Consider the following 23,651-nt stretch of genomic DNA (forward strand, 5'->3'; position numbering starts at 1 on the left):
CTCTGATGGCCGGACAAAAGGTTGGTCTTGTATAACTCAAGAGCAATTGCCCTCACTTAAGAAACGTTGCACAGGGTAAAATATATTGAGAGAAAATTCAGCTTCTGTAATTGTTTCTAATTCTGTGCCTTTTTAGTGGATGTCTTCATTTATTCTTGTGATGTATTTGAGTGATGCACAAAGAATTGGTGTTGTGGGCTGGAGCAATTCTGTTGTCAGCACTGTACAGATAAAAAATGGAATAAACCTATGATGATGGAAGGAATTGAACTGCATATCCTCTTTCTGTGGTTTTCCTGTTATTGAGGATACTCCAGTAATCTGATAGGTGAGCAACAGGAATTGTGAATATAGGTATAACCTAGGATTGACATTGTAACCTGCTCTGAATAAAAACATGAAACTGTACAAGGAATTAGCTGTTTAATATTTCATGTTAATCAGCTGGCATGTCTACATTTAATAGGTCAAGTAGCAACTGAGAAAATTCAGAAGTTGAATTAACCTGTGTCCTTTCACAGATTTTCTGACATTACGGGTTGTTATACTTGACCTAATCTGTCTCTGGCCTGCAGTCTTCAATTTTCAAAAGTGTTTCTCAAGAGTAAAAGCTTTCTTTTTGTTTTCTTGATATAATATATTAACACACAACTTACTTTTCTTATAGGGTGCTTTGAGTGTTGCATCAAATGCCTGGGAGGTATTCCCTACGCATCTTTGATTGCTACCATCCTGCTGTATGCTGGAGTCGCGCTGTTCTGTGGTTGTGGACATGAAGCACTTTCAGGAACCGTCAACATTCTGCAAACCTACTTTGAGATGACAAGAGCTGCAGGAGATGTTATTGATGTCTTTACCATGTAAGTTACTACTTTATTTTAATTGTTTCCTTTTTAAACTGCTGAAAAATTCCACACGGCATATAAATTTGACTCAAGAAAATGTGTTGTAATGAAAATCATAGAAAGAATGATTTGGATAAGCTCAGCAGATGAAGTTTTGACAGAGCTGATATTTTTACTATTTACAATCAATTTGTAATACTATTTAATATCCCATATTTATAATTAAATTTATTACCAAACATTACTTCATATAATATTGATGAACCTGTTCCATACATGCTTGCTTCCATCCTTTTTATCCTGTGAAAATTTCTTTGCTGAAACGTGTAAAAAAACCCTCCTAACCTGAAAAGCTGTGCAGAACCCTGAGACTTGAAATGTCAAAACTCTATTGCCTCTGGTTTTCCTAGAATTGATCTATTTTTAAGGTTTCATGCTTTGCTACTCATGAAAATCTATTTCTAGGAGGCCTTTGTTTTGGTAAATGAATTTCCCTTTGGTAAATAAATTATATTTAACAAAGTAGTTTACTGTAACCTGAAAATAAATGATGTATTTTCTAATCTTATTGTCTCTTTAAAACATGATTTTCTTAGATGTTTGAAATCCAAATTCTTATCTGTCTGCTAATGATTGTAACTAAAGCTGAAGAATCCTAGCCTCAAATTTGTAAGCCTTTTCTTTCATGAATGTTTTTTGGAGGAGTTAAGTGATTTGATCATCCATCAAAACATTGACCTCTTATGATGGATAGTTCCATGATAATGGCAGCTCAGTGCTTTAGCAGTGGTCAAAAAGCAAACCAAGTACCAGGAACTACTAGGAAAATTATAGAGAAACAGAGAACATACTTATGCCATTGTATAAATCCATCTTTCATCCATATCATTAATACTGTGTACAATATTGGTGCCCCAAAGAAGGCAAAAAAGGATGATTAGAGTTATGGAACAGAGTCCATATGCTTAAAATTTAAGTATAGTAGGACTCTTCAATCTAGAAAGAGGGTGATTAAGAGCTGTTGGGCTAGAGGTCTGTAAATTCACAATGTTATGAATAAGGTACACAAGGTTAGATTGTCTTTCTCTTCCAGTACAAGAAGCTTGAGGTATCAGAGGAAACTAGTAGGCACCAGGTTCAGAAGGAACAAGTGATGGTTCTTCAATTGTTGCATAGCAGACCTGTGAAGCTAGTTGCATATTGTGGATGCCACAAGCTTATATGGGTTCAAGGGAAGACTGGATAATCTTGGAGAACAAATCCCTTGGTGGTTTCTATTGGCATACAGACTTATCCAGCTCAGGAAGTCCCAGAGGTTAGAATAGCACTGGGGGTTGTCCTATTGACTTGCCTGCTCTTACTTTTGTATATTCATTGTTTGAGATAGGAAAAAGGACAAGGTATAGATTTGATCTGACCTGGTTCCACTATTTTCGTGATAGCTAGAAACAGAATCTTAAATCTCTTAACTTGCATAATGCTATATTATCCACATCTTTCCAAAGCTTCTCTGTGAATATTAGCTCTATTGTTTGTGAAATTAGTAGGCAGAAAGGAGACTGTACCAAGTAAGTATGTCACTGCTATGCCATATCCAAATTTCTTCTTAGGACCAAGAAATTTAGATGTTCTTGTATGATAATATATTAGGTTGATGGGAAGTATGTGACTTCTGCTTTGCCTTTTTTGGCTTGTCATTTAGAATAATGGGTCTGACTTGACTTGACGGCTAAGGTTCATTGTTATCCTGAATGAGAGATCAGTCATTTTATTAGGCTCTAACTTATTTTATTAGTCCCTAGGAAGCCATTAGTGCAGAACAGCCACAAATCGATGCTTTCTCTTCATAGCAAGTTTTCCAGCTTCCCTCTGTCAAATACATAAGTGAAAATATCAGTCAGGAGCCATAGTTCAAATGCATATAATTCACTGGAAATGATTAAGGAACTGTAAAGGTGATTTTTTTTCTTTCCTTGGCATTTGTTTGGCTTAGTTAGTAGCTTTTTGATTTGTCTGGTTTTTTTGTTTATTTAAAGATATACTAAACCCAATTCTTTCCTTGGCAGACCTACTGGAATTGAAATTTCAGTTTATTCAGTTGTGAAAGATGTCTCTAAAGTTATGTGTCTTAAAGATGTCTCTTAAAGGCAGGAGGAGCAAATATTTTGACTAAAAGCATATGAGCCATTGTTTTTAACTGAATAAACTGTGATTCTCAAAGAAATTTGCACATGTTAATTTTCTGCCTGCTTAAGTAGATATTACTCTGCTTTTTAAAATAATTTCATAGGGAGAAGAAATGCTTGATATTTTGTCACAACTATTGATTAGCAGTTGGCTGTACAAAAGCCCTGTGGTAATTATATTGCTTTGAAAGGCCAAAAAGCAGAAAGAAAAAATATGTAAGTAGAAAAAAACAGTGCATGCCTATGTTCTTAAAACTATACATATTGAAATGGAAATAAAACCTAGTTGTTTATTGTTCTGATTAGAAATAATAAGCATTTAAAAAAAAAAATCTAGCAGTGTGCCCTACTAAATTATACTTTTTTAAGGTTAAAGACATTTTGGCTCTTAATGCTTCTAGTGCTGTGAAGTGTTTGAGGCTACCTGGAGTCCATCCTTCTGTGATAAATATGCTAGGCAGATGCTGCAGTGGAGTGAAGTGTAGTAGATTCTGTTTAATCACACTTTTGGTTTCTGTCTATATTTTTATTAGAACAGTGGATTTCAAATGTCATTCAGCATAAAAATCGATCCTTATCTGAGAGCTACTTATGTGGGTGGTAAGAGATAAGGGCTTTTTTAACTGTGCCCACAACTGTGTTTTTTTCTGAACTCAAATAACACAACTCACAAGCCACCCTGTATCTTTTATCTTTGTCAATACAGCTACTTAGTGCAATTTAAAAGAAGCAGCAGACCCCTGTAGAGAAAGTAGGGCATAAGGAGGGCGTAAACAAGATCTGAAACACTCTTTAAGTGCCTAAAATAAAAGCCAAAGTACCTAAATCCAACAAAGCCATTCAGAAATGTCCACGTCAATGTCCCTGAGGGCACCAACAGCCCTGACTGTCCCTGCCTGGCCCCCCCTGGGGCCTCCCCTCAACCTGCCCATGGTCCAGGACCCCATTTCAGCCCAGCCTGGGGCTCTCAGTCCCTCACCATGGACTCACCCAGCCATGGGGCTGGGGCTGCCCTGCTCCCTGGGTGGTGTGCTGGGAAGGGCCCTGGCTGCCCTATGGGGAGCCCTGGTCCCACATGGTGCCCTGATGCTTAGGAAGAGTTGAATTAATTAAGAACCTGCAATAGGCCTCAAAGTCCTCCAGGAGGGCTCTGCCCTTGGGGGTTCAGACAAGAGCAGCAGCCCCATGGGACAGAAGAGGTGGTCTGAGTGCTGGCCCTGCAGAGTGCACGTGGTCCTGGATTCCAGCTCCCCAGACTCTTATGAGTTCAAATAGTATATACCAGCTGCAGTTCATATCTGCTTTGGAAATACTAATAAGTAGTAAATACTTATAATTTTAAAAACAAAGAGCAAGTTTTTCAGCTGGTTTTAAAATTCATTAAATGCCAGGCAGTTAAATACATTTTCTCAAATTTATTATTTTCTTTCCACGTTAAAATATGGAATGATCATGGTCAATAATTCTGAGATATTAGAGACATCCTGGAGAGAAGCTAGGTGGGGTAGAGATAGTGCTTTTATAGCAAAGGTTTACAGTAAAGAATGCTCTTTTGCTTGCTTGTTTTGAGGGGGGAAAAACCAAAACCAAATTTGGCCTGTAACAGGGTTCTAAAAACAATAGTTTCTAAAAAGTAACAATGATTTTTTTAAAAAAGGATTTTGTCTCAAAGTACTGGATTACAGCCTGACTTAAATTTCTTCAGGGTGATGCAGGTTAAACAGATACTCTAAACTCTTGAAAACTAAAATAAGTCAAATGTATTCAAATTCATGAGAATACTGTACAGACAGGTACTCCTTATGGAGAGAGCATATCTTCAAAAATCACAAAGCTGAAGGAGGTAGACTCTTCTCTCTTTGCACAGTCATTTCTAAATCCATGAACCTTTAATAAATTGGATGGTTATAAAAAACATTTGGAATTATCAATGAGTGACCTTTTCATTGGGACTAACTGCTAATTATATTGCTTTCTGAATCACTTTTGTGAAACTTCATTTCCCATAGTCACAGACTTCTTCACTATCAACATTATCACTGCTCTAATGGTAGCTGTGTTGTTTTGGGTTTTTTTTCCCCCCAAGTGAAGAAACGCCTGTTTGGGGATCTAATGTACAGAAGTCATAAGCTGTTGTTTGGGACGTGGATTTCTTCAGTGGATGTAGAGTAGTTATTTCAGTTCCTTGTGATTTAAAGGGATCCTAAGAAAATAAATATGGTGGTTTAAATTATCCTGAAAACTGCCTTTATGATATTTTAACTCTAAGAGGTGAATGGTTTGCATTTCCCACACTGTCAGTTTAACAGCTCTGTAGGCTTCACTGAAACTGAGTAATCTGCTTGAGGTAGATGTGGTATTCAGTCATTCTTCTAATAATAAACTGCAGTGAACACTATATCTGCAAAGTACTGGGTCTAACTAGATTTGCTTACTTAATCACTGATTTTGACAAGATTCCGAAGTCAGCAGAAATAGATATATGATTATCAAACATGTATTGTATGACCTGGATTTTTGTATTTTTCTGGTGTTTGGAACAAATTGCAGAAGATGTTTTTTAGGAAATCAGCAGCACAAGGTACTTTTGGTGTATCTCCCAACAGCATCTTTTCACAGTTCTTTCTCTTTAGTATGCAAGGCTGGTTAGTGCCATCTGTCACATGGTTGTGATATATAGGCCACGAAACAAGGCAATCACGCTCTTGGAGTGGAAAATGAAGAAATCTTCCTGATAGAAACATTAACAACATTTGCCTACTACAGTCAGAGCTAATTCAGGTCATTGTAAATTCACTTCCTTTTAAAGGTGTGAAACCAAATAGTAAACTAAATGAAGGTACTATCTGTAAATCTGTTGTCACTATCTTCTCTGTTGGAAGTGCCACAGACACTCTACTGGAGCCACCTTCTTACAGCTAAAAACTTCCTTCCTTTCAAAATGTGAAAGTCTGTGTTTCAGATGCTGTTGTGTCTGTTTGATGCTTGCTGATAACCTTTCTGTTAGTCAGTGTATAGCCATTGTTTATTAAAAGTATATTATTTAGTAATATACATATGTATGTGCAACTGTTTTCTTTTGAGGAGAAACAAAAGAGCATGTGTAGAAGCTTTTATATCTCCCCTCTTAGTGTTTGAAACCAGTGTTTTGAGAGGTAGATAAATGGATGTTATTCTGATCTTCTGCTGTTCTTTGGTTTTGTTGGCTTTGCAGCTATCACAAGTTAAATATTGGTACCACTGAAAATATTATTGTTATCATTAATACTATTACACTAATATTAATGGAATACTGTGAAAGGTATTACAGTGAGACCTGTAGTAAATGTTAGCTGATATGAAATATGATATTTATAAATATTTGCGTTAGACCATGTGATGGTTCTGTTTTAGTCATCTACTTAGTACACAATCGTACTAATTTGGTTTTCCCTATACATGTTTTTTCTGTTACAAAAGCCTGGCATTCTTTAAATTTGAACTTAAATTATGTTTTAAACACTACTTGTATTACTGGAAGCAAAACATGTAAGGCTCTGTACCAGGACCAGCAATTGCCAAGTTATGCAGGGCTGTGTCATAACATGTCTAGAAACAGCAACCATCCTAAGGAGCCCTGGCAGATGACCCCAGTGGTTCTGTAAGGAGAAGATTCATCTGGGCACCAATTCGGCTATCTGAGCCTATGAACAGGAAGAAGAGACAGGAAAGAAGTAGAGATGTACACGGTTTGCATATATCAAACTAGTAGGAAGACTGCCTGTGATTGAAGTCCAGGCTTGTACAGTCGTTTGTTTGAGATGTATACTGCCTTTTTGGAGGTGTATACTGCCTTTGGTAAGTAATTTTTTTCATATTCCTGGTTATGTAATAGTATCCAAATAGTTATTTAAACAATAGTTTACTTTTCCTTTATATATAAAATTAATATATGATCTACGGAGTATGATCTAAAGTTTTTAGCTTCATATCTACAAAATTAGCATTAAAAGGTTCTTATAAAATGATAGTTTTATATATAAAAATAATTTTAAAGCATGCTTTCTTAGAATTATGTTTGGTTTTAGAGAATAGACTTTATTTTTGCATTATGTCAATTTGATACCTCTAAAAGTATCTGAAAAAAAGTTATGTATCTGAAAAAAGCTATAAATATCAGCAAAAATATTTTATTACAAAATATTTTGCAAATGGAATGCTTGGAAACTATCCTTAAAATCCTTGAATATTACTACATTGATACATGTGAAGTGTAGTTTTTTCTGTGACAGCAAATAATTTTCAGTTAATCTTATTTCACCTAAGTATTGTAGAAATCCTAGCTTGATATGTAATAGTGTGTCTACTGTGTATGCTGCATAGGCTGATAATCATCTTGCACTATGAAAAATGGACAACAGTGGACTGAGAACTGCCTTATTCAAACCCTCTTTTGAAATCTACAGAGAATCTGCTCTCTTGGTATTTTTGAGATGTAAGCTCTGAAGATGCAGTCCAGAGTTAAGTGGAGGAGTCATATGGCTACATATACATTAGAAAGCAGAGTTAGCACAATAGAAAATGATTGGTAGACCTAAATACTTGGTGCTATTAACTTGCTGTTCATACAGCATTTATTTCAGGGACTTATTTTGGACTTGGTCTTGCCTGATACAATGGACTGAACATCCGTTAGCGGCTGGAGTGCAGCAGGAGCACTCCTGGAGCATACTTCCTATTTAGCTTAATTGGAAAGGAATCCGTGTTGTGCACTCCGAAAAACATGATGCAAACCATATCTCAATAAATAGGGACAGCTGCAGGACTTGTTTAAAAAAAAATATCCATTCCTGAGCGAAAATGCTAATGGGGATGTACTCATAATCCCTACTGCTGTAAAGTTAAAGGTTTGTTCGCTGAGCTCAGTGGTAAGAAGACTTCTAACTAGGCTAATGAGAGTTCCCACTAACAGCACTCTTTGAGTTCTTGTACCTGGATTCTGACTATGTGTAGAAGAATGGTGTTATCTCTGCAAGGAAGGCCTAACTTTGGCCTATGTGTCTTGTTTGTGTATTATAATTTGACAGGAACCACCAGAGAGAGCATGATGTCATCGAAGGATGCATTTTTCATTTCTAAAAAAATGCAGTTTACTTAAGGAGAACAGTTTCTATTTCACTGGAATGGTTCAGTCACACATAAAAAGTAACACTGGACAAATATAGCATATTAAGGATTAGATGTAGAACATAGCATTTCAGATCTGGTATCATTCAGTAGATGCACCAAATCTGACAAAACATGCCAGCACCTAAGAATATGACCTTTGCAAGATTATACAGTGCTGAAAAGTCACATTTACAACCTACTCAGCTGTATTATGTAGCCTGGTGTTCTGTATTCTGTTAAAAGCAAAACCAGTAAGAATCTGTGTAAGTAAAATTTAGGATTTGGGAGGCACCTGCAAAAACATGGTCCTCATTTTATGAAATAATTGAATAAGGAAATTCATAGCAGCACATGTGAATAACAGCAGAATGATCTTACATAAAGAATTTTTTTGTCTTCATCTATGCAAATACAGTCAGCTACTTTTAGGCAGACAAATGTATTATTTAGTACTGTGTTAAGGAGCTCTTTTTCTTCATTGTCTGGAATTTTAGGTTGGCTATGATCACCATGTGCCTGTGAATTGAAGCATTTACAATAGAGCTTTCTCAGCAGGTGGTTCATCTTCATAGGAAATATCTTTTTCTCTTTCAAGTGCCTTTGTTTCCTTTTAGTCTTAGTTTACTTTATAAACATGTAAAATAAAAAGCATATATTCCTATGTAATTTACATGTTGCTAAGTCTTGCTTCATGTGCCATGCAAAACTAAGCTAACTGGCCTTTCCATAGGAGATCTGAAAACGGTAAAATTAACTATTACCATCCCAATCTGGAGTTTTAGTATCAAGTTCTCAGTCTTACGCTATGAGTATTTACTATGTGTGACTCCAAGTTTACATTTGTAATAATGAAATACTCACAAATCCTGTGATATGCTTTTGCCACATCTTTTTACACTTTATTGCTATGGAAAGTTGCCTGGGAATTCAGTATCCATAGTGCACAACACCATCATGTAATTCTGCCAGAAGTCTGCACATTACTGTGCACTAATTCCAATCTTTTTTTGGCCACCTTCAGGCAAAGAGGCCTCCAGATTTCTTCTGTAATTAGCATCTTTAAAAATGTTTCTAAGAAAGTAGTTTTGCTAGAGGTGAGCAGACAGAACAAGCCTAGATTATCAGAAACAACTTTGAGAAGCAGCCTCATCCATATGTCAGTCAGAAATTTGTGTTTTAGAGTCAAACATTTCATGATTATTTAAATTCTTATGTTGGATCCTTTCCTGTTCCAAGAAAGTTGCAAGATTCATAGGGCAGAAATGTGTTTTACACTGCTATTGCTCCTCTTCCATTAGCCTGTGAATTCTCTACTGCTTTTTGAGGTGCTCCATGAAATCTTGGCTCAACTGTCCCGTTCCTAGGAAGGAAGGAACCATCAAACTTTTAGAGGATGATGATTTAGAGTTGTATTCTGCATACCTGTAAAGAGTTGTACGCCACAAATTAATCTGTTAAAATCAATGGGATCTTATGTCACATCACCTTCTGTTCAGAGCAGAATAACAAAATCTGGCCCTTGCAGAATGAGAGTAACTTGCATATTATAGTAAGATGATCTCTTCTTTATATAATCCTAACAATCTGTCTTTAGTTTTGAGCAAATGATGTGTATGATTACATACAAAATGTCTTCCAGAAATACAGAATCAGAAGTTTCTGTTTCTTTTTATTATGTTTTATCTGTACTTTAATAAAAAGTACTTTTAGGTCTTTGTTGCTCTTATCCTTTGTCTACTGTTAATCCTTTCTCTTTTTATAATTTCCTGACAAACTTTAATTGAGCATTCTGTACTCCAATTTTGTCTTCTTTCCACCTGAAATTTAGAAGTTTAGACTCTGTATTAACCTAATCTTGGAAAGATCCCTCATGGACCTATGCTGACATTTTCTTACTAGTTTCATTTTTTTTTTCTCCACAGTGAGGATATTTCAGTTTCTTTTATCTCATTTTGTTGTTACCTGGAGTTTTTTGGTCTTACTTTGCAGGCAGTACATGATATTAATAAATCTTTCTCCCTGCTGACTGTATGTTTTCCTTTTGAAGTTTGCCTTTGCTCGTCTCTTCCCCTTGCTAACAATTCTTCTATGCTTCATGGTACCAACTATCTTCTTTGCTCAAACTGTTTAAGTGAATAATGACATGAACTTACACCAAGAAATTGTTCCCAGCTGGTTTGCAGGAGAGGCTGAGTACTTCTTTTAAAAACTTCCATGGGACATGGTTTCTGCATACCCTAAACAGACCTTCTTGCTTGCAAACATCCCCTTATACCTTGTCTCTCTTCAAAAAACACATTTGCAAAACTGTTTCTACAAGCTTGAGATAGCTTGAGGGGGCAGGCTGCTATCTCAGTCTCTTAACAGCCTCTTAGGATGAGTCCCTCAGGGGGCAAAAGGATCAGCATGAAGGCCAGCATTGCTGTTTTACAGAGTAACAGAGATTATTGTGCATTCTAGATGTGAACATCAACTATTCAAAGTTCCTTGTGATTGAAAAATATAAATTAAAAAAAACCCAACCCCCAAAACCAGCAAAACTGACCTACCCCAATGGTAATGATTACATGCATTTCTCAATTTTCTAAATTGTGTATGCCAGCTTTAAAAAGGCAATTTTTAATTAGGAATTGTACTATGATAATGTAACTAACTTTTTAGTACTTTAGTAGCTTTGGTATTTTATTTTCCTTATTGTGTTTTCTTAGCTTGGAAATAGGTATAATTGCCTGAATCTACGTGCATTCAGAGAGTATAGGTACAGTTTGCTGGCAATTATGTGCTATTCAGCACATGTAGTATCTGAATGTGATTATCTATATTTGCAGAAGTTATGTTATGAATTCAGGAAGATAAATGTGAGGCAGAATTATAAATGCTGGAAAACTAGTTCCGCAGTAATACCTAGTACTCTGGTGGGCTAGGCCAACCAAAACCTCTGTAATATTAGGCTTTTATCTCTTGTTCAAGCTGAAGTATACACATACTTTATTTGAATAAAAAGGTTTTCTGGACAGCATGAGAATCGTGTCACAGGGCAAACTAATGTGGGTTTTTTTGTTGTTGTTAATTGCAAATAAATGTCTGCAATGCATTCCTATACTAACCAAATTAAAGAAAAATATCCCTAGCTAGTATGTAGATTGTTCCAAAGTAATATTAAGTAATTTTGATAGAAGAATATATATTGGTGTACATTAGCTGAGTACTAGCCTTCAACATTGAGGGTAGAAAGTGTACCATGATTAGACTGAATAGTGTAAATTCTTCAGGGTTCCTACAGTTTGCAATTGCTTTTAGGACACAATAAAATATAAAGGGTCAATGTTAACAGTTCATCTTGGCTTATCTGTTGGGGTAGTAAATCCATTTATTATGGTGGAGCAGTACTGATTTACTCCAGTGAAGCAAGTAGTTCCTCAACTCTAAAACATTATTACTTCTAGACACAGTTCACAGAAGCTAATTATGAATATTGAAATACTTTTGAAACAGGATGTAATAATTACGAGCTCAGTCTCAACAACAAAATAATAACTAATTTTTTATAACACAATTTTCACAAAAGCCTGCTACACATAGACATGATCATTCAACGATTAATCTTATTGCTTACTGATTTATTTTATTTTTTAATCCTTGAATTTGCCAGAGCACCATGAAAATACGCAGTAGGAAATCTGCAACATTGATCTGACTCACTGAGAATGTTTTCACTCACCTCTGACTTGTCTCTGCTGGGATAGTCTACTCTGTACTCAGCTACAACCTGTTCGTTAAGATATTAGCATTGATGGCTTTCATCAATAACTTCTGTCAGAGGAAGAAGGTGTTTTCTCTAGAGCTATTTTAATATTCATCTTGTTGGATAGAATCCAGATTCAGATTAATGAATTAGGAAGTTGGCTTAATATGGAATAATTAATGACCCAGCAGCAGAAAAAGAACTAAAAATTGAAAGATCAGCTTGATTTAAATCACAAATTGAAAACAGTGAGGTTTGTGTTTTTAACATTTCTGAACATAGTGTTGTGAGGAAAATCAGATCTGGAACTCATGGAGCCTCTAAAAGATTAAGACAGTATGCAAAATATGTTTTAGATTATTCTATAGAAGAAAGGCTTTTACTAATTTCAAGATGTTTTTCACAATTAATTTACGTTTAGGTAATCATTCAGCTTATTCTACCCAGCAACCCAGGTTAATATGTGAGGATTACATGATTCACGTGAATTTGTTAAAATCAGGTTTATCTTCACAATCTTCATTGACTGCCTCTTAATAGAAATGTTTCATGACTTTAATTTTATCATTATGTAATATTCGTAGGACTCCTGCATTTAGTGGATAGGTATTCAAGATTTCTTTTTGTTCTTCTCATGTAGTGTAGCTTTAGTCTTCACTTAATGTATATCTTTCCTACCCTGTCAGGAGTACAAAATTTACCTTTATAACTTTGTTTCTTCTTCCTTTGCTCCCTACCCACCTCTTTCCTTCCATTCCAGCCTACACTAGTGTAAGCCCTGCTTGTCCTTTTTCTTTGTCCTTACCCACCTAGCCCATTGGCTCATGTTCATCACTCTTTCTGCCATTCCCTTCTACCTCTCTGGTTACTCTTGTGCTCTGTCTGCAGCATTTGAGACTTTGCTGAAACACAGATGGTAATTAATCTCCTTGAGTTCATCCACAAAGAATCAAATTTTATTTTAAAGAAAGGCAATCTCCATTTTACAAGTCCTATATTTTATTATCTATTATAATTTCATTAGAAAATCAAAGTTTATGTGAAATCTATTAGATGCTGCAGAATAATGTAATACCAACACTATCTTCAAAACTATATATATATAAAATATTACTGTTGTAATACGTTTTCTTTAAATACAGCACACACTAAATGTAGTTATATTGCAATACAATTCTATCTGACTTTTAAAGAGGTAGTTGAATGATTGTTTCACAATTTTTGTTTATATTTTTACTCTTGCATTATACAAGATCCTTCCTCCTTGGAATAAGTATGGCTATTTCGTCTCATGTAGTCTGATCAGTAGAGATTTTACTACTTCTCTCTGTAGAGAGTATATGAGGAAGAAATTGATTTCTACATTTGGCTAGTGTATAGCTGTATATATCTTTTCCTTGTAGAAGGCTTAAGTGAAAGTTATTCCTTCAGTTACACATGAGGCTGAGGAAAAAGCAGAGATCTTTTAGTATGCTTTTTGATACAAGCATCTCAGTGGGAGGCTCAGCACAGATGGTTTAAAGGACTGTTGCAAGGGCTGAAATAGTCTCTGGACTTCCCAAAAGCCTTAATCTCTTTAGGGCAATGATAGCTTGTAATTTCTACAGCACTGAGCACGCTGAGGTCTGTGAGGAGCTGCTGCTGGCAGAACTCCCACAGTTCAGCCACTGTTGGAGGTCACAATTTTTTAAGGTGTATAACATACGAATTGGAAGAGATCTTATCGAATAAACATCAAATAAAGTTGCTGTCTTTGTTTCTTGTAAGTTTATTTTCATCAATAATAACAAGATATACTCAAAACATCATTTTCCTGTTAAAACACTGTTACACTGGCTCAATTACTATAAAATTAGGGAAATGGGATTTTTACAATGTAATCAGCAATTATATGTATTAAAATAAATTTCATTTTTGCATCATCTAATACTGTCTATAGTATTAAATTTGTTTCACCATTTTGAATAGTTCATGTATCTATTCCATACAGATATCAACTTACCCTAGTTTTCACTTGAGTATGAAAGAAAAAGTGATGTAGAAAAAAGCTGAGAGGGCTTTGTTATTGGAAGGCTAGGGAAAAACATATCCTGTCTCGTTCCCAGAACCCTTCAGTTATTGCTGTCTGAAAAATGCTACAATAGGTGCCAAAAGCATTCATTTATAATACTTCTCCCTCCCCCCCCCCCCAATCAGGTCATAAGTTTAACTGCATTTTTATGAGACTAATGCAAGCTTAAGACACATTCAGCAAAGTTGTAGACACAGCCATACCTCTGAAATATCAACTGTAAACTTGAATCTGACTTTGAATCTCTTGAAAACCATCCAAACTCAAAGATGTTTTAATGGGGTTTTGAGCTTTGGTATTGTATTGTACGTGTAAAACATATTGAGAGTTGTCTTTTGGGCGATGATGAAAAGTGTAATCCTAAAGAAATGTTATCATTAAATATTTCTTTCCATAACAATAAAAATATTAACCTTTACGTCTTAGTAAATATCCTGTTTGGGTAGCTGTTTGGTGCATGTCAAAATTCATCTTGCAGATCCTAATAGGTCTCTGGCTTATTTTTTGTCCTACTTCATTATGAGCTGTTGGTATCTTGACCTGGACAATATGACCGGAACTTAGTAACATCTTAAACCTGCATATTACCATTTTCCAAAGAGTTGTACAACTCCTGCTGTGTCATATTGATAAACTGGAAGCTTACTGTGGCTAGATTTTTAAGAAGTTCAAGTAGGAAACATTGAAACGTGCTGATCCAAGGCAACGGTCACTAGGAATGTTTCCAAGTTTAGACAAAACACTTAGAGCAGAGAGGTGCTTTCAAACATCTTTTCACAACCCTGGTCATGTGAGAACATTTAGGAGGCAGGGTCTCCTTGAGCTACTGTTGAGCTTCTAGGCAGTGCTGGGCAGGACAACCACATGACAACCCAGGTAATCTTCTTTGTAATAAATTGAGCCTTCTAGGGCTCTGCACGTTACACTGTAAGCCATCCTTCCGTTTCTTGAGCTTTGAGTCTGTGAAATGATGATTTTAAAGCCCCATTATAGAAGAACGCCAGATGATCTGACCTTATTACTTTGGTAATAACATGTTTCTGGTTTGAAGTTAGGGATCTCTCTTGATGACTTTATTATTCTGTGTCAGACGCTTTGACCATTGGAGAATAAGTGGAAAAATAATAATGAGGAGAAGATAGCACAGACTGGCATTGCAGCTTGAGAACTACTTGTACATGTAGAAAGGTTTATTGAAGATTGTGACAAAATATCTTCTTTATAACCTAAGTGCTGGATACATGTGTTACTCAGGAGACGTGTCAGATTCTTGTTTCCTTTTTCTTTTTTCTTTGCCACTTTAGAGGAAAAAATAAAAGGAAAATTAACTGACTTTTAAATTATTCTGACAAATTGTGCTGTCTTACCTACACAGATTCGTTTTTACATTTTATTAAATTAAATGGCCCGGTATTTCTTATATCAATGCTACTTTATTCGAAAGGTCACTCCTGTTCTCAGCTTCAGCTGTCATTATAGCACATCAGCATTTAAGCTGACTCCAGTGTATAAACTTTGAGGCTTAGTGGGTCTGATTATCTCACCCTGAAATTTCGGAGTCAGCTTTAAATGTTTATGCAGATAAATAATTTTTGCTGTTCCTATACAGGATTGACATCTTCAAGTATGTGATATATGGTGTAGCAGCTGCATTCTTTGTATATGGCATTTTGCTGATGGTGGAGGGATTCTTTACAACTGGTGCCATCAAGGATCTCTACGGGGATTTCAAAATCACCACTTGTGGCAGATGTGTCAGTGCCTGGGTAAGTGGTTGAGAAAGCTTTTGTACTTATGACAATTTCAACATGTTTTGTATATTTTTCATGCCTTGTGATGTTTATTTTTTGTTTGTTTTTTTTCTTTAATATTTTATGATACGTCAGTTTAGTGGTTAAAAATCATAGCAAAGAAGAACAGAATGTTGGAAATGTTCTCTATATTGGTTAATCACTAAGTAATGCTTGCTACTTAGGAGCAATTAATTCCACCAGTTGATGGAAAAGCTTATTCTCTCAGCAACATAAGCTGTTTGGGATGGGACTAAAAGTGTGTAATGCCTTCAGCTGTACTGGGCAAGAAATATTTTTCGTACTAATATTTTCACTATTATTTTAGAAATCTTGCCTGTTCCTGTTTGTTTTGTTTTTAAATGGCAAACAGCCCATTATTTACTCCTGTGTTATCTCTGGTTTGGAGAGACCACTCACTTATGCCCTGGAAAACCTAGATTCAAAAAATTCTGATTTGTACTGGGACTTAAATGGAGATTTCTCATACTAGAATTGCTGACTATTTGAACTGGGATTATTGTAAGATCTCTGTTCAATATCAGGTAACTAACTAACTTTTTTGGTATTTGACTCTTCTGCATCTAAGGTAAGAGGCCTGGACACTTGGTAGCTGTTGGAGTTGGATATTTCTGTGAAAAATCATTATCAACAAAATGTATTTTCAGATTAAAAATAAATTATTAAATACAGCCAGGTAGATCTGTGTGTTAAGGTACACTTAATGTTATACTACATTTACAAAAACTGATATATAAAATAATAGTCAGAGGAGGGTTTCCCATTGTACCCTCCTACAAATGTCAACATTTATTAAACTGGAATGCAGACTAGGAACAAATATCAGCAATAGAGAATATCTTCCAGTCACACTAAAGACTTAGTATTTTGGATATCCTGACATTTAAGGTTAAACTGAACACAGATCATCTACACATAGGAAAATGAGGAATTCGGCACGTATGCCATCCCTACATAGATGTAACATGCTTCACAGTAATGCTGCTTTTTCATTGTTATTTCTTTTGTTCCTGTCAAATGTCATTGTATGATTTTGGGACTTCGACTAAGAATTGCTTTAAAGCCTTTAAATAAATATATAAATAAAGACTGCTAACATTTTAAATAAAGAGAAGTCATTGCTTATACCAACACTGCTTTCATCTCCTGGAAAGAAATGTCTAATCTATATTCACTGAGAACATGCTAAGCTAGTTCAAATTCCGTATAGAGTAGCAAATTTTTCAGAAAGTTATTTTTTCTTCACAGCTCCCATAAATGCCTGTCCTCAGTATTGCGGCAGAGCAATGCTGCATCCTCTCACAGTTTTGATGCCCCTGCAGTATAAACTGTAATTCTGTAGTACGTGTCTAGAAAAAGATGAACAGTTAAGCATCTATTCAATAGTTAATATCACTGTTATTAATGATTCATTAAATTAATTCCTTCAGCATTTTACTTTCCTCATCAGTAATTTGTAATGTTTGTGTTTTACTTTAAGAAACCTTGGGTTGATATACATTGTGCAGCTAAGGTTAAGACTGTATACTGTTTATGATCACAATTAAAATAAGCCATCAATTATTTTGAGTTAAATACATTGTTGTTATTCTTGAAGTTAGTGGGAGTTTTTTCTTTTCCCTGGAAAAAGAAAAAAAATCTGCAGTTTGATTGCTTGTCTTACTCTGATGATATATCATCTTGAGTGTCATCACATGGCACGTAGAGGATAACCAAGGGATCAAGCCCAACCAGCATGGGTTTATGAAAGGCAGGTCCTGCTTAACCAACCTGATCTCCTTCTACGACAAGGTGACCCACCTAGTGGATGAGGGAAAGGCTGTGGGTGTTGTCTACCTAGACTTCAGTAAAGCCTTTGACACTGTTTCCCACAGCATTCTCCTGGAGAAACTGGCTGCTCATGGCTTGGACAGGTGTACTCTTCGCTGGATAAAGAACTGGCTGGATGGCTGGGCCCAAAGGGTGGTGGTGAATGGAGTTTACTCCAGTTGGCGGCCGGTCACAAGCGGTGTTCCCCAGGGCTCTGTGTTGGAGCCAGTTCTGTTTAGTATCTTTATCAATGATCTGGATGAAGGGATGGAGTGCACCCTCAGTAAGTTTGCAGACAACACCAAGTTGTGTGGGAGTGTTGATCTGCTTGAGGGTAGGAAGGCTCTACAGAGGGATCTGGACAGGCTGGATTGATGGGCTGAGGTCAATTGTATGAGATTCAACAAGGCTAAGTGCAAGGTCCTGCACTTGGGCCACAGCAACCCCATGCAACGCTACAGGCTTGGGGAAGAGTGGCTGGAAAGCTGCCTGGCAGGGAAGCACTTGGGAGTGCTGGTTGAAAGCCGCCTGAATATGAGCCAGCAGTGTGCCCAGGTGGCCAAGAAAGCCAATGGCATCTTGGCTTGTATCAAAAATAACATGGTCAGCAGGAGTAGGGAAGTGGAAGTGATTGTCCCCCTGTACTCGGCACTAGTGAGGCTGCACCTCGAATACTGTGTTCAGTTTTGGGCCCCCCACTACAAGAGAGACATTGAGGTGCTGGAGCACGTCCAAAGAAGGGCAACGAAGCTGGTGAAAGGTCTAGAGCAGAAGTCTTATGAGGAGTGGCTGAGGGAACTGGGGTTGTTTAGCCTGGAGAAAAGGAGGCTGAGGGGAGACCTGAAAGGAGGTTGTAGAGAGGTGGTGGTCGGTCTCTTTTCCCAAGTAACAAGTGATAGGACAAGAGGAAATGGCCTCAAGTTGCGCCAGGGGAGGTTTAGACTGGATATTAGGAAATTTTACTTCCCTGAAAGGGTTATCAAGCATTGGAACAGGCTGCCCAGGGAAGTGGTTGAGTTGCCATCCCTGGAAGTATTTAAAAGACGTTTGGAGGAGGCGCTTAGGGACATGGTGTAGTGGTGGACTTACGTTGTGACTTACACGAACTAGTGTTAGGTTTACGGTTGGACTTGATGATCTTAAAGGTCTTTTCCAACCTATACAATTCTGTGTGATTCTGTGTGATTCTGTGTAAGAAGATTGCTATATAAATGTCTGGAGCTATTTTCAGTTATTATTCTGGCTTTTGCTTCTGTGCTCTAGAGGTTTGAGAGTAAGATAGTATATGCAGCATTTTTGTCAATTAAAACTTGATACCCTCCTTGACTAGGTTTATTTTGATTATCTTGTATTTAAAATTCTGAAGGGACAAATAACAGTTTACATTTTTAAAAAACATTTTGAATTAGAAAATATTTCAGTCCAGCAGTGATATGTTTATAATTTATTCAGTTCCTTAAATCATGCAATTATATGAAGAAATAAGTTCTAAGAACAACAAAAGATGTACGTAAATTGAGGTAAATCGAGAGGTAAATCGAACCTAATCAGTACCGTTGCATGTCAAGCCCGGATTGTTCTATAGCTATGCAAATTTGCTGTAATAAATATTACTATGTACAGTTGCCAAAATGAGACAATGCTATTGAAGAGGATTGGCAGATACTACATGTTGCAAGAAGCTTCCTTGGATAAAATTTTGAGATAGTAATTTTGTAAATATTAAAATCTAAGCTGTCAAAGACTAAACAGTTGGTTTCTTTTAGCAATACCTTAATACTAATGAGATGTACACAGAGGATATTTGTTGTTTTGAAGAATTAAAATGACAAAAAAGGCTCCACATCAAAAATACCTTTGTAAAAATCCAATTGTGACTATGATTTCACATAAAATTTGCTAATGTCTTTCTAAATACCAGTTTAGCATGTTAAAGTCTGAAAATGAAGTCCTTCTGCTTCACCATTGTCACCAATTACTTCTCAATACTTTGCATGAGCATATTTATTATGTCTGTGACTAAACCTGGTAGGAAAATGGAGGAAAACAAAAAGAAACAAAAAATTTCAAGGAGGAAAAGCTCGTTTTAACTTTGTATGGACAAGCTATATTTCTCACTGGAAATCTGAAAAGTAACATAATTTTTTCTTTCTTATAAAAATATTCTTTTAAAAGCAGGCATTTAAGAATGCCGAAAGCCAACATCTACAGAAACTTTTCATGTGCCCTTCCTGAGCTCCCTCCTCCACTGTGACTAGCTCACTTTCTAGCTGTACATGGGCAAAAGGAATTTTTTTCGACTGAAGTAATGGAAAAAGAAATAGCTCAACCTAACCTTTCCAGTGATTCTATAGTTGATTAATCAGCCTATATGAGCATTCAGAGGCTTAGCATCCAAGTCATGCCAGTGCTGCTGTGGAGTGTACCCTCTCAGATCTGAGAGAGGGCCTGTGAAAGTGACAGTGAAGAGTCTCATTGGCAGTGTTTTCAGAATTAATTTACTGTGAAAAGTAAAACAAAAGCAGTATAACAATGCCAGTCACATTCAAGGAGGAATGGCTGTGTTTTTAGTCTTCATTTTTCAATGCCTGAACATCCTTTTAGAGAATTAAATAAACAGTTATATATAATTGTGCTGCAGCATGATTAGTGAAGAGTGGGAGACAGGCCTGAAGCCAACTGTGACACTGTATATTTGCCAGTTAATACTGTTTCTATTTATATTCAGCTAGCTTGATCGTGGAAAGCCTCATTTACACCTTGTTTTAGAATGTCTGCTTACAGAGTCAATTAAAAAAATGAAGAAAGAAACACAAATGACCTTTTTTTCCTTGAAAAGTTTTACTTTTATGAAAATTTTATGCTATGAAATGGAAAGCAGTTCTTTTTATTTCATCAGAAAACATTGGATAAAGATTTCATCCTGTCAGTTGCATTTCTATTTCTTTGTGTTTTACCTTTTAAAAGAAACATATTGTCTCTAGAGACAGATGTTTTATATTCTAAGCTGTACTGACTAATATATCTTCTCTATCTTTAGTATTTAGGAACCTTTTATTTTAATGAGTGAAAGGGATTTTTCTGCCTTTGAAAATTATTTTGGCTACCTGAATACCTCTGTGCTATTTGACCCATGCTTCTTGAGTGTTTAAACTAAAACTTGAACTTTCCAAAATATTTCCAGATTTTATTTTGCAAGAAAAACCGTGGATGCGTCGTGAATGTTTTGAAAAACCATCTGTAAGGGATGTGAACTTGTTGCTTCATCTTGCCCTTACCAGACCAGTTATTCCAGAGGCAGTGAGACTGCATCATATGGATATTTGCTTCTTTGTGTAACAAGAGGAAGAGTTCAGTGCAGGCTCAGCTGGCTTTCCCACCCAGAACAGATGCATCATTTCTGAATGCTAGAAATGAAGCTCTCATTTCTGAAAATCAAATACCATATCTGGATATTCTGGTGACAAAATGCTGAGCTGAGAGACAGAGAGGCCTTCCTTCTGATTGAATACTGCTGTGTCTGAGGAATGCAGAATGCTTCATACCACTGCTTCTTAATTTATGAGAAGTAATGAGCCTTCTCTCCAAGACAGCACGTGTACTTATGGGTCTGGAATCCCTTAATCCAATCTTAAATAAGGAAAGTGTCTAACAAAATTCTTGTCCCCATACACATTAAGTAGCGAATGCCATAAGTAGTTTCAGACACTGACATGGGAAATGGGGAAGGTGAGTTTCATATGGTGGTCTGACCTTTCAGACTGCACAGTTAAAAACCAGAATCATGAATTATTGCCACAAATGACCCAGAAGCTGATGGAGAAATTAATTTCAGAGGGAATATATTGTGACACAGATGTATGCCACCTAACTAGGAATGTTGCTAAGGTTGCCAAGAGAAGGGCCTACGCTCCTTCAGTAGTTAAAGGAGAGAGAGGGTTAGAGAGACTTTCTCAGATGAGCTGAATTTTTCTGCAAGTGACTGTCCTATTTTCTGCAGAGAGAATAACCCTCAAGTCTTTTAAGTTAGGTGTTTTACATTTAGCACTTCGGTCAACTATCTAAATTTAGTAGGATGTATCCTGCTTAACCTCTTTAATTGGAGTTTAGGTGAATAACATTTGCTACCTAAACACTGCTGGAGTTAGTAAACAAAATAAAACATATTAATGATTTTATAGATTTCTGGATATGAGACCAGTGTTGGAATTTTTTTAGAGGACTGAGTTCCTTGTAATCTTCTGTGCTTGTTCTTGAAATAAGAAGGACAAGCCCTAGTAATACCTCAGAACTCAGCTTAGTGGTTAAGAGAATCTCTCATTTTTATGCCATTATTCTCCCAACTACATTGTTAATATACATACGGTTTCTTAAAAAAAAAAAAAACAAAAAGAATGCAAGTTATTACTTTTTTTTTCTCTATTTGTTATACTTTTAGAAATCTTTTGCAGTGAGCTCAGCAATTATTTTGTTATATATTTCTAGATGCTGGCTGTACTTTTGGTCTGTCTTATTTCTGTAATCTGGCCAGGTTGTTTTGGTTTTCTTTATTTTATACTTCCAGATTTTCTCACCTACAGATATCACATTATAAAATCATTCTTTCATCTGATCATTCCTCTTCTCATAACTTACCATGTGTTTTACACACAGCCCTTTTGTTGACTGCAGTGTTCATTGCTTCCTTTAATAGAGGAATGTGCCAGACATTGTAATATGCCTTGCCAGCAGCTTCTCAGCTTCTCTTGGTCTTGCTGTTCGCTGACAGAATTTTTATTGTTGGTGATAAACTGGACAAAATTATTTTGCTTCAGATTGTGCTGTAAGTGTGTCTGTCACATCGAGGACAGACTTTTTCCTTGGCACATAAGCTCAGTCAATAAGTATTTTTTTCAATGAAACTGTTTTCTGAAAATGTGCTGTCATACATTTCCAACGTGTGCTTGACTGTGGGAGCTGTTACACTTTCTCCATGGGCTTTACTTTTCTATTCTGAACCATCATAAATTGTTCAGGATGATAGCTTTATTTCCCCCAGGTTCAGATAATCCTTCTCAGTTTTAACTTGAATGCTTCATCAGATGATCACCATTTTCCCTGAACCTTGTTCTCACCTGGCTGCCTTATTCTTTTTTGCTGCATCTAGACATCTTACTCTTTTTATAGTTATGTAAACCTTTGAATGTTAGTGGCATTATTATAAATTCACAATTTTATGGTCACAGATGTGTCCTTTATCCACTCCCAATGTTTTTTAGTCTGCTTGTTTTTCAGTTCTCCCACTTAAATTTACTATCCCCAAAATCCACAGAAACCATATACAGCTTTTTGTTCTTCATATCAACTGCATCTTCCTACTGATGTCTTATAAATTCATAGTTACCATTGTGAATGTTTTTTGGTACTGCTTGCCCAGGAAGAAGGAGGGAAACTTTTAAATGTATCCCTTCACTGCTTGTATCCTTTTATTCATGCATGATGATTAGCATTCAAGTTAAGCTGGTTAGACTTAGCAAACCAGAGTATTTTTATTAATACTTCTTTCAGCTGAAGAGCTTTAACATTTAAGGTCACACTTTTAGAATCCTCTGGCTGATTAAAAGCCATGTTACTGACTTTCACTACTTGGCAAGACAGCAAACGAGAAAGGAAGGTCCCTACCCCTTGATTCTCTCATAGGCTTCTCAAGGCCTGTTAAGACCAACTCAGGAAAGAACACATGTTCTTATTTTTGACAGCCAAGCATTCACTTTGAGTGACACATCTGTTTAGAGAAGTTATAAGAGTATTATTTCTGCTTTCTAGTTTAAGCTTCACTGTCTTGTTCCCAAGTATAGACTATGCAAACTTCCTGAACAAAAATTGCAGTCTTGGCAATGCGAAAAATGTAAACAATCTGTATAGTGCAGTCTTTTCCCAGCTGGGTGTTATCTTTTTCTGTGTATAGAAAACTTATCATCACTGAAAAACACTAGAGTATGGATCAGGTTTTTTATAAATAGGTTATCAGCAATTTGGAAGCAAAATACCCTGAAA

At 36.2% G+C, this 23,651-nt stretch overlaps 1 protein-coding gene across 1 annotated transcript in view; it reads left to right on the forward strand.

The window, feature by feature from the left end:
• The window catches only part of GPM6A (glycoprotein M6A), a 213,360-nt gene that overhangs the window by 169,432 nt on the left and 20,277 nt on the right, over positions 1-23,651 (forward strand). The window contains exons 2-3 of the mRNA XM_075500296.1: positions 668-860; positions 15,605-15,761. Of these exons, the coding sequence (XP_075356411.1) occupies positions 820-860; positions 15,605-15,761 (198 nt within the window). The 5' untranslated portion in view covers positions 668-819. The remainder of the gene's footprint in view (positions 1-667; positions 861-15,604; positions 15,762-23,651) is intronic.

This window comes from Mycteria americana, chromosome 4 (genome assembly GCF_035582795.1).
Source record: "Mycteria americana isolate JAX WOST 10 ecotype Jacksonville Zoo and Gardens chromosome 4, USCA_MyAme_1.0, whole genome shotgun sequence".
NCBI lineage: Eukaryota > Metazoa > Chordata > Aves > Ciconiiformes > Ciconiidae > Mycteria > Mycteria americana.